The sequence below is a fragment of the Tyto alba genome, unplaced genomic scaffold (assembly GCF_018691265.1).
Source record: "Tyto alba isolate M040663 unplaced genomic scaffold, T.alba_DEE_v4.0 Super-Scaffold_3, whole genome shotgun sequence".
NCBI classification, from domain to species: domain Eukaryota; kingdom Metazoa; phylum Chordata; class Aves; order Strigiformes; family Tytonidae; genus Tyto; species Tyto alba.
In genome coordinates this window covers 9,385,836-9,397,852 of record NW_024881304.1, presented here as the reverse complement: position 1 = coordinate 9,397,852, position 12,017 = coordinate 9,385,836, and the positions used below count along the sequence as shown (strand labels likewise).

Sequence of the window (12,017 nt, the reverse complement as noted above, 5' to 3'; positions counted from 1 at the left end):
TTCTCTGTAGAAAGATTCAGACACAATATTTAACCATTCTAATGCTTTACTCACATATTTTAGCCTCTCCATCTTTGAGATTTACTTAATCATTCACTTATTACATACGTGCCTGTGAGACTGCTATATCTTCCTATAGTCAGTAGATATTTAGTTGTCCATCTAACAGCATCCTGCTGAAGAGATGATATTGTACTCTTTTTTCTTTTTCCCTCTATTGGACAAATGATCACACGGCACTGAGTTTGGTGATGAAAGATAAAGTGATTATCTTTTCACAGGAAAATACTGAGAAACTTTACACATGCTCAAGCTAGAATGGGTCTGAGAAATTTGAATGAGTGGCAAAGTAACATGCTCACCTGCCATAAAGCAGCAGTACACATTTGAGATGTCATCCTGTACAGCTGCCTCTGTATTCAGCAACTTCCCCAGTTTCACTCAAGTGCCCACACTGCCCTGATGGTGCTGAGCACTTACCTGGGTCATCTTTGCAGATGCTGGAAGAACTGCTGTTCTCGTTACTTTGGTATAGACATTGGGTTCTGTTCTCTTGTGGAGCTGGTGAGGTCTGAGTCATCCCCTCTTCCAGGGCTTGTTTGATCCAGCGCTGAAACAGAATGAGACTACATAAACGTGCAACCCCTCTGGTACTTTCTATGTAATCTTGCAGGACGCACTCAAACTCCTACGCTTCTGTGCAGCAGGGCAGACAGCTCACATCACCGATCCCACCTCCTTGGCCTGCGCTCAGACAGGAACCCCTCAGAGCTCAGCTGTCAGCACTGAGCCTACCACCTGCTGTGATGGAGCTGACTAGGTGCTCTTGATGAGGTGTATGCTGGGGATCAGCAGCCTTCAGCAATAACACGAAGATAAGTAAAGAACAATTTATAAATAGATAAAATGCAAAGCTCTGACAGCTAAAAACTATTAAAAGCAATCTTAATAAAAAGAAAAGGGAGATAAATATGATGAACTATCTTTAACCCCTGATTTTTGCGAAGAAGGTGCTCCTGCCCAGGAGCACACACACAGTACCCCTGCTCCACTAAGGCATAGTACAGGTTAACATAGATTCTGCTCTAACAGTTCCAGCAGAGAAATGGCTGAGTTTAATCATATAACCATTCTTCCAGGACTGTGCTTGCTGCCAGAGACAAAGAGGAAAAAAAAAAATCTGATTAAGTCCAAGCAGCAGTTTTCAAGGGGGCTAAAACAAGAAGAGAACAATAAAGGCAAATCTTTTCTTCAGCTACTAATAAAAGAGATACAAGTCACAGTGGTCTTCTGAACATGAGCAATAAAGAAAGTTTCACATCTCATTCAAGTGAACATGAAGTCTCAGCAAGTCAGCTGCTGCAGTGCGTGTGCTAGCCTTGTATCTCACTACAAACTGACTCCTGATGGCAGGCAGGAAACCTTTGCTTAATTTGCTATAAAAAATAACTGTCACAATATAAGGGAAAACACCTAGGTGATTCAGTAAAATGACAGCAAACTGCTGAAAAAAACAAACTAATTTGCATTTGTGTAGTTTACCCAAGGGACTCATTTTACCAGCCTTTTCTTCTCCCAGAGAGATTTAAAATCGTAAGTTTACCTTTCAGTAATCCACAGTTCATCTGCATGCCAGCAACACGTATCCTATTAGAGATACTCTTGTATGCCTTATGATTCCTCAACGGTATCATGAAAGTGCATCAGAAACTCAGCGGCCACAATCCTCAGAGTGAAAACTTCAATGCAAGGGTGAAGAGCAGGTGACAGGATCTATTTTGATGGCCTTCACTACTGTACAGCAGATGCTTCTTCTCTGTTCAAATATAACTCAATGGATTCCACAGAGGCCACCAGGAAAAGTGAGAAGTGCCAGCCAGTCTGGAGCACTGCTACCTCAAATGTGGCATCTGATCTGACAGCCAAGTCACTGTACAGTGTGTGATTAACGTGAGCAGGTTATACAGTTCAGTTTCTTTGTGAGGTTCAGAAATTGGTATGCTGTGGATGCAAACTGAGATCATCAGCTGAGGTTTTTTGGCATGGTCCTCAGTAGTTTAAGGAAGAGGCCTGCTGACAATCCAAGAAAATATGTGATCTATTTCAACAGCCTTTATATATCAACCTTCCTGACTGAGTAGTCAGAAGCAGACAAGACAGAAAGATCAGGCCTTGAGAGAGCAATGTCATCAAGTTCTGGACCGTTTCTAGATCTCAGCTGGCTGAAAAGGAAGTCTTTCCCTGTGAAAATTTTCTAAACATTCCTGAACATGAGAAACAGACTTTTTCTACATCTCCAGACTGTGAGTGATAAGAACACTGAATGCTACCAAGCATTTTCCATGAAAAAGCTGGGGAACTCCTACAAAGCAGATGAAACCCCTTACTAGAGCAGTTACTAATTTACCTTCAAAAGGTAGAAATCTAACAAATTACTTTGTGCAACACCTGTTCTGAACACAGATGCTTTCTGTATTTTATTCATTATTTAGATAACAGAACAGGTTGTGTACTTAAGTTTTCAGATGATGCCAAATCAGCGAGAAACAAGAACGTGCTAGATGACAGTATTCAAGATCTTCCTACTAAATTGGGAAATGGATGAGGAAAAAGAAGACAGCTCAGCACAGGCTAGAACAAAGTACCATATAAAGCCAGAAGCAAACACTTCTAAAATTACAGGCTAGCAAACTACTGGGTTGTTCTAACAAACATAGTAAATCACAAACTGAATACAAGTCTAAATCAACCTGTCAAAGAAAATTCTGTCATCGTACTGGGATGTACAAAATGGGTATAGGCTACAAGACACAGAGCAACTTTCTGCTTTTAAAATTCTCCAGCCGCAACACAACATCTGGTTTTGGACACTCAGCTTCTGGGAAGATGTGGACTAAAGGGAAGTCAACCATAGTGAGACTAGTCCATTCCCGCTCCAGTAGTGAGAATTATCATATGACAAGAAAACAGCCAAATGTAGGAAGAGATTGGAAGACTTGTTCCATGACAACAGTTTTCAGTGAATTGTGAGTGTGCTGGCTAGGTGTACAGCTAATGCACCAAGCAGAGAACTCAGAATAACTCTGCCAGTTTCACTCTGGATGCTTCTTTCTTTCCTGAGGCTCAAAGACATTGTTAAGGTTATAAAAAGCAGCTTGAACCATGAAGTTCTCAGCTTAAAGATACATGGGTAGATTGCACAGTCACATGGAAACAAACATGGTTTTGTTCACATGAGTATATGCAAACCATCAAGAACTTTACCTATGAAGGAAATATACAAGAGAGACCTTATCTTCTTTCTGTAGGTGCCTGTTAAGGGCATGACAACAAATTGGCTGAAGGTGGAAAGAGTAAAGTCCAAAGTTTCTCTCTGGAAAAACTCCTTCAAAGGAAGACAAAGAAACCAGGACATGGTACTTGACTTTGAAAGCTACCAAAACTGGAAGATCAGAAAGGATTTCCATAAAATTGTTCTCAGCGAATCACACAGGAACTGGAAGAGCCTCTGAGCAAAGCTGAAAAGTGATAAGCAAGATGGATTCTGATAGAAATCTGACTGAGCAAACTAACCTGAACTACCGTTTTCCTGTGGATGGGTAAATGTCAGCATTTACTGGCCACATACCATCTCTGGAGGAACGAAGTCCTCAGCTGGGCCAGTTCAGGCCTCCTGCACGGCCACAAGTATCCGTTGTAGACAGACAGTCTATGATCCCAAACAAAGAGCTGTAAGCTTGCTCTTGTGAACAGGCAAACTCAAAGCTTTGTTAAACAACAAAAGCTCTCCAAAGACAATGGATCTTGTTTGAGGCACTGTATTCTTGAGGTCTTTTGCAACACTGTCCTGTTCCCACAATGCCAACCACCCTCTGACTGTGAAAGTAGCAACATAAAATATTCTAAGGGCAACAATTAAAACTCCCTGAATTGCATACACTAGATAATAAGCAGCCACTGCAGATTTGAAAGTACATATTTCTCAGAGGAGAGTCACAGAACAGTTCTACCATGGTAAAAGGCCAGGATGAAGGCTGAACCCCAGCTGGGAGAGGGTCAACAGTCATAGCCTGAAGACTGCATCGACCCACCAGGCAAGGCCAGCTCAGCAGGAATACATGGAAATGGGCTCAAAGAGGACGCAACAATTTTACAAGGCTGTCAGTAAGAGCTCGACGAGTATATAGCCCCTGAAGGTAAGACATGAGCAAACATACCTTTTTACAGGAACTGTAAATTCCATCCAACAGAAAGGGCCTTCGACGTCTCTCAGGGTTGAAAGGTGAACCAAAACGAATGTAGTGTTTAGGTGTGGTACAAATTAGCGGGGAGTGGATGAGACCTGGCAACATATTTAGGGTAGTTGCCAAAACTGTTGGGTCTGTAGTAATGCGCAGAGGGCATTCGATAGGGCACTCCTGCTTTTCTGCCTTGTCATTCAGCCATTCTGTAACAAGATACTGAAGGAGAAAACACACATGTCAATGCAATTAGCATAGGTGAAGAAGAAATGCAATATGGCAGAAAGGCGTATGGGGAAGCAATGCTCAGGTCAGCTCACATGCTAACACCTCCCTCCTCCTCAACAGGACAGAACACAGCCAGGACTTCCTGTGTCAAACCCAGTTCTCATCTGTTGCAAGGCACAACATCAGGTAATTCTGTTTTACAGAAGTAGCTTGATTTTATGCTCTATTAATCTTAGTAGAAGGTTCTCCCAAAACTTGACCACCTTGTTCAAAACTGGTTTCTAGCTGCAAGCCTACATGTATTAACAGCTAATTTATGCTGAGTATGTGACAGCTGCCCACTAGGCTTCTGCAATTTTTCCTCCTTTACCTTACAAGTTTCTCCCAGCTTGTACGTTATAGTCTGCAGTCACATTCCCTCTTGGTCTTCAATTCTAGCTGAAAGCTAACCTCTTCTACTTTGTCCTAAACAAATACTCCCCAGCCTGCCATCCCACCCCATCCCCAAAAGATACTGCCACCGATTCCTACAACAAACGCATTTCTATGTCATTCTAAATTTATTTTTAAATTCCAACTAATCTTTATTACATAATGGCTCCACTTTTCTCTCTTCGTTCTCTTGCTGGTATACACAAGAGAACCTTTGTTTTACTATCAATTCACAAGATGCAACACACTGGTTATTTCAAGGTGGTGTTGCTGTTTCTTTAAGGAAGTCTCACTGCACCTCTATGCTGCTTGATTTAAGGTAACTTTCTTGGTTGAGATTCTTTTTCTCCTTGCTCTTAAGACACTGCGAATACGCAGAAAACTTCTTGAGATTGTACGTATCCAACCTTCTCTAACAAACATCCTTCCTTTTGGGCTCAAAAGCCAGTGCTCTCTCCCAAACTATCAGCCTTTAGTTTTTAAATGCCAGCTACCCCACCAGAGTTGTAACAACTACTTTTGCATGCTGCTGCCAAAAGCTTTTGCTAGCTTACTGTGCATAGATCCAAACACATCAGTACTCCCCATCTTTCTGTTAGTACCTTGTTCCCCTGCAGGAGCAACACAACCAGCTTGCTGTCCTCGTGGCCTTTGTCAGCCATCTCCCAAATCTCCCGTTCCCCTCCACACCAGCACTGAAACATTTGCTTTTTGCTTTCCTCACCCAGGGCTCAGCCTCCATCACCCAATTCCTTATTGTTGTCAAGCCCCTCCAAACCTTCTCTCCCAGGGTCCCTCAGGCTGGAACCTGTTTCCTCCCCACATATATGAAACTGTGTAATTTGACTCTTTCTAGACTCTTTGCCATGCCCCAAAGCAAAATCCTTCCTGTTGCACCTGTACCACCCTGTTGGTATCTAAGGTTTATGCAGACTTGCTGTAAAGATCAGCTATTTATTTTTCTGACCTTTCTGTGTAACAGGGCTGAGCAGCCAGATTCTGAACCATGATGAGGGCTCTGAGCCACTACAGAACAAATAATACAGTAAATATAAAGTCACATAATTCCAACTGTCTTGAAGAATTGTTTCCCCGAGCCAACTTTTCCCTAAAGGCCACACAAAACCTCTTTTTCCCCCTCTCCAGTTTGAGCACTTGATCACATTACCTTTTTAGTTTTGGGGTACTTTACTGCAGCTCGATTAGACTGAGATCCTGCAGCTAGGATAGCAGTTGGGTCAGATCCCGTCAACTGTCTGCCTTCTCCTGGACCTTCTACATTGCTGACATCTGTTGCGGTTACCAAGCTGGCAGTGCTTCCTTCCTCTGGGACAGCCTGTGTGAGTTCAGCTTGCTGGGAACTGGCTTGTTTCTGCCTTCTCAGTCTTTGCGCTGAACTGGTCCGGTAGCGAGAGAAGCGACTTTTTGGTCGGGGCCTGGAGGGTTTTGCTGGAGCTGGCTTAGTAACTGTTTTTTCAGGGACAGGATCCTACAATATAAACTGTCATTAGTCCAAGCACCTCTAAGAGTATTCATTTTCTCTGCATACAGGATCAAGGGTTGAGATTTATTTATTGACACTACCTGACTCATAAAATCTGGTTGGACTCTGTTTGTACTGGCTCATAAGATGGCTTTGGGGACCCTCCTAAAACACTGGCACATCATTGTTTTGTCTGCTGTGTTTGTAAAGGGGTCAACCAGAACACTGGTATTAAGGAAGAAAGCAGCAGTGTGAAACTTGCTACTTGTCTGAAGGTAACGGCTCTTACTCCTGATGTGAGCTGACAGATATTCCAGGCAAGTATCTGGGCCCTGCCTTATAATGCAATCACATGCATAGAAAGTGGATGGGGCCAAAAAATAACAAAGAAAAAGCAAAACAATTCCTCAATCACTGCAGTTACACATCCAACTTAAGCTCACACCAGTCAACAGGGACCCACCTGGTGAAGGAGTTGAGCTTGCTCAGCCCAGAGAAGAGAAGACTTATGGGGACCTAATAGCAGTTTTCCTGCATCCAGACTGAAGCACCAAGAAGATGCAGTGGTGCATCAGTGCACATACACTGAAACGAGAGGTTCAGACTGGATACAAGGTAAAATTTTTTCATCATGAGAACATTCATTAATTGGAAGAGGTTTCCCAGAGGGGCTGTGCAGTCTTGAATACTTCCAAGGACAGAGATAAGACTGGGTAGAACCCTGACCGACCTGGTCTGCCCTCAGAGCTGACCCTGCCTGACACAGAACGGATTAGAGACCCCAACCTTAACAATCTTATGATTGGATATGCTGCATCTGAGCTTTGTACAAGCTATTAAACAGTCCTATCTTTGTCTTACCACTACTTGTGAAGACCGTCGTGTGTTCACCCCAGTACTGCTGTTACTGTTAGAAACATTTGCAGCAGCAGCACTCAGTGCTGAACTTCCATCTTCAGTCTCAGGAGTCTCTGTTTTTATTTCCTCCAGCTCAGGAGCTTCAGAATTTATGTTTATTTCAGCGTCAGTGCTGTTACGGTCTGATGGTTGCTCTCGTCTCCTCTTTCTCTTTTCCAAGTTTTCAAACATGTGCATGATGGCTTCTACCTTCCTGTCTTCCCGGGACTAGAACACAAGAGTAAATTTAAGTCAGCACTGCAAATTATGCACATAAAGAGGAGGAGGCAAGAACAGATATGGGATGCAGCACAAGAAGGAAAACAACCGCCAAATAGCAATGACAAGAGCCAGAAGCAGGACAGAAAGAAGTAGTTCTTTTCAGACATTTGCATTTTTCAACATGGCAAATTTCCCAGAATAACAACAACATAATCATGTGTTCATAGAGTAACTAGAAGAACTAGACTTTGTTCTTAAATAGGACCACTTAGATACTACTGAATTATATTTATAAAATAGCCACAAGGAAATGCATAATTTTGAAGAACTAGAAACCATAAGAAAGAATAAATTGAGTGAAGAGATGACTTGGAAACAAATAGAGCTACTTAATAATGACCAAACATTAGAAGCAACCAGGAGCCAGAGGCAACAGAAGTGAATCAGTAATTTACAGCAAGTGCAACACACCACATAAACTGCCAAAATGATCCAGATTCATTCCTTCCCTGATGTCAGGAGATCACTCAGCTCAAAAATAAAAGCTCTTGTCTAAGCAGCTTACATAGTGGATAAGAAAAACAGAACATGAGAGCATAGAGAGGCAAAATAAAAGTATTTATTAGGTAAAGAGAAAGGACGAGAAATCTTATCACCTAGCTGTGTCAGAAATAATTGCTAATTATGCATATAAAATGCCCCGTACAATAGTGCTGCAGTGACTGACAAACCCAGGCTGAATCAAGTGAATTTTAAGGAGTAAGGTCAAGTGCCTTCTGAGACTTGTCATACAGAAAGTACCTTGAAGCATGCAGCAGTACTCAATCACAGCAGCCTGGCCTTTACAGTTTTCTATTCAAAAATATTCAATGCACACACAAAAAAATTAGAGACTGAGAAATCTATAGATACAGGTATTTCCTGGTGCCAAGTATAGAACTGGATCTCATTAAAAGAGATTAACTGGTGCAACATACACTAGCAGGGCTTACAGGCTCATGGGAAACCAATGCTTCACTTAGTCTTCTTGAACTATGCAGTCCCAGACACAGACCAGCTTCCCTGCATTAAAACGAAATCTTCCCTCCTAGCTTAAGGCCAGTCTGATGGATGACTGCTCTTATTCAAATTTCAATAGAAACCAACTGCTTTATCTTGCCTGTTCTAAAAAATCCATGAGATAATCCAAGGATCTCTCCACTGAATGGCCCTTGTCTTCACAATTGGCTGCACTATCTTAACATTTAAAGCATTCTTAGCAAATTTTCACGTGGAAGATACATATCTCCGATCAGAGAAAGGCAGATGATTAAGGTATTTGGTGAACAAATGAGAAACTGGGAACTCCTAGCTCCAACATGTTTGTTGGCTGGTGGAAGGATGGGAGCACTTTTTCCTTTTTTCTTCATTGGGTTTTTGGTTGTTTGTTTGTTTTGGGGATTTTTTGGCATTTGGTTGTTTGTTTGTGGTTTTTCTAACTTATTTTTGTTGTTTTTTTGTTTTTGTTTTTGTTTTTAAATTAAGTAGAGCCAGAACCACTCCATTCACACGCATAAAACACTCTAATCCAGGGAGCAATCACTGGTGCCATAAGAAGCACAAGAGAAAAAACCATCTCTACTCAGTACAGAAGGCAGCTGAGATGGGACTGTGTTACCAAGTATTTGAGAGCACTAAGAAATATTTCGATCAAGAAGACTGATTAAGACAACAATGATTTGGGAGCACAAAGGGATTTCCTAATAAAGAGCATAGCAAATTTTGTTTACTTTTGTCAGCAGTGCTGTTGGTGGTCTACCCCTCTTAATAACTTCTGTCACTTGACCCTATCCTCTTCCCACCTGGCAACACATTTACAAACCCCTCCAGGGAATAGATACATGTTAACAAACCTAACTCCAAACCCCATTGCATTTTAACAAAACTCAGGTTCTGGTTCATCACATGATCTAATTGAAGATACCTCTGCTCACTGCAGGGGTGGACTAGATGACCTTCAAAGGTCCCTTCCAACCCAAACTATTCTATGACTCTATATGGCTCCATAAATTCTTGTACTGGCAATAAGGAAGGGCAGCAGGAATATAAAAAGGCTGCAATTATCTTTTTTGAATCTGGTGCTGATAGTCTGGTTAATGGTATGTTTTAGACTATAGAATATCCCTGAAAGTAACAGTTAAACCTTTCAATCAGGAAACAAATCTGTTGTATACCTTCTAATCTGCAGTACCCTAACATAAATATGGTGATGTGAAATCAACCTGGGTGGCTTTTCAAATTTTGCTTTGTGTTTTTAAAAAAATCAAATTACTGAAGACCACTAACAGTTAGAATTTGTGTTGAAAACAAGTGAAATAACCAACTGGACCTGTTGCTCACTACATAAAGCAAGTCCTAAGGGGGATGATACCCAGAATGAGAAAGGTACTTGCCCGTCGGTTGTGGGCCAAGGCTCCCTGTTCATCTACAGGCTCCTCTTTCTCCCCTTCTTGTTTCTCCTCCTTCTCCGCCACCTGAAAGAAAAGCCCAGACTTAGTATGTCAAATAAAACCCAGTACTGTTTGAAAGTTATCAAGATTCCTATGGTAATCTAGAGTGCTAAAGGTTTAAAAAAGGCCTCCTGCAATTTCTGTTCTGAAGACCCCAGTGCTGTGTTGGATCAGATTCCACACCACTGAATGATAAAAATATAAATTACGAAGTGTCAAGGGTTTTACCTCGTTGTCACTGACTGCTGCAGGTCCCTCAGGAACCTCCTCTGTTTGTTGACTGCTGTTCTCATCCGATGCAATGCCCTGCTGCTCCATTTCTAGTTCCTTTCGACGGGCTTTTCGCCGGCGTGTTTCTGCCCCAATCAGTGTGCCTAAAACAGGTGGAGGTAGGTGTTCTGCAGCATTTGGGCTACGTTTCTGCACAGGGCAATTCCGGTTCCCCTTGTGACACGCACAGTCCACTTTATAGTTGCTGCTCCAAAACACAAACATAATTCGTGTCACTCTTCATTTCTCAACCCTTCTACAGAGACATTCAATGCATCTCCTACTAAACATCTCACCACGTGCCAAGCAAGGACAGCAGGCTACCTTATGGCCTCTATTGTAGAATATGCCAGCAGAACTGGACAGAATAGCCGGAAAATGCAATTCAGTAGAAAACGGAGCAAAATGTAGAATGCGAGGAAAGGGCTGGAGGAAGATGTCCAGTCCAGGAGGGCAGTGGAGAGCTCCTGGGCGAGGTGAAGGACTCACCAGATGTTGTACTCATAGTCAAAGGCGATGGTAACCTCTGTGTCCTTGGCAATGGTGGCAACAGCATAGATACACAGGTGGATCATCCCATCAGCAATCACATGACGAACCTTGTTAAACAAAGTAGAGAGAAACTAACATCTCCACAAGTTGCACTTCTTACTTTCAAGAGGGAAGCCTCCTTCTGCAAAGTAGCTCTTATCTATTCCATGAATAATTATCTTAGATTCTCCATAGGGAAAAGCCTGCTTCACTGCTCTTGTCTCATCCTGTGCTTTTCAACTTCCTACCACCTGCTTACCCTGTCATTCTGCAGTCAAAGGGAAGCCATAAAAGAAACCTTTTCCTTCCAAAGAAAAACCTCATGCTCCCAAACTTTCTCATCTTCCAAGTATAAACCACCGAACAAGCAAGAGATGCAGAGAATTTGCCCCACTTACTGCATTTTAATTTGAATACTCATAAAAAAGGAATGCACTAAGCCTGTGTAAAACATGTATTTGCAATTACAGCGATGGTGAAGAGAGAATTTACCTCTGCATTTGGGGTGCAGGAACGCCTGATGAACCTGGCATCATTACCAAAGGTGCGGGCATCAACACACATTTCAACGCCATTGAACTTGGAGTAGAACAGCACAAAGGGATATGGCCTGGAGAAGTAACAGAACATCTCAATCCCAAAATAACCAATTCCCATGGCACTTATAACAGGTATCCCTCACTCCACTGGAAGCTGTGCTTCCATCAGTGCTATTGCTCCGGACGCTTATGCACTTCCATCATCACAGTTTAACAGATCTACTGCAGAAGGTTTTGGTCCATAAGCAGAGCATCAAGCTGAGGTTGTATATTTGATTTCACATTTCTATGGATGGCACAGCTGACAAAAGCCCTGTAAGTGTGCATTATCCCATAGAGACACTAGTCTCTCCGTGCCATGATGCTCTCATACTAATCACTTCATAGTACTCTTACTTTTTGAAGAAATGCCCATTGACCTCGAATTGCTGTCGTAACATAACCTTCCCTCGATACTCAATTATAAGGGTATCTAGTGCCAAGTCTCTTGCTGCCCTCAGGATCTTCCGGTGCTTCTGAACCCGAGTCACCCTTCCCAGCTGCAGCTGTAACAAAAACCAGAGCAAAATATGAGAATTTAAACCAAAGGCCTCTAACTCATGAACAGTATTTTACCTACGTGAAAAGAAAAATGACTCTAGTAGCAACACACAGAAACTCCGCCAGGCAAATATATTGTTTATTC

General features: G+C 42.3%; 1 protein-coding gene across 3 annotated transcripts in view; it reads right to left on the bottom strand.

Annotated features, from left to right (window-relative positions):
- SETD5 (SET domain containing 5) overlaps positions 1-12,017 on the bottom strand; it is a 69,099-nt gene that overhangs the window by 16,772 nt on the left and 40,310 nt on the right. For 2 of the 3 annotated variants that reach the window (XR_006165980.1, XM_042799702.1), the window contains exons 9-17: positions 11,729-11,877; positions 11,286-11,403; positions 10,752-10,861; positions 10,221-10,470; positions 9,936-10,016; positions 7,246-7,509; positions 6,070-6,390; positions 4,218-4,460; positions 481-610 (exon numbers count right to left, since the gene is read on the bottom strand). Coding sequence is in view for 2 of the 3 variants with exons in the window: in XM_042799702.1 (XP_042655636.1) it covers positions 481-610; positions 4,218-4,460; positions 6,070-6,390; positions 7,246-7,509; positions 9,936-10,016; positions 10,221-10,470; positions 10,752-10,861; positions 11,286-11,403; positions 11,729-11,877 (1,666 nt within the window). In the remaining variant the exon portion in view is untranslated. The remainder of the gene's footprint in view (positions 1-480; positions 611-4,217; positions 4,461-6,069; positions 6,391-7,245; positions 7,510-9,935; positions 10,017-10,220; positions 10,471-10,751; positions 10,862-11,285; positions 11,404-11,728; positions 11,878-12,017) is intronic. The other variant, XM_042799703.1, reaches the window with a different exon arrangement.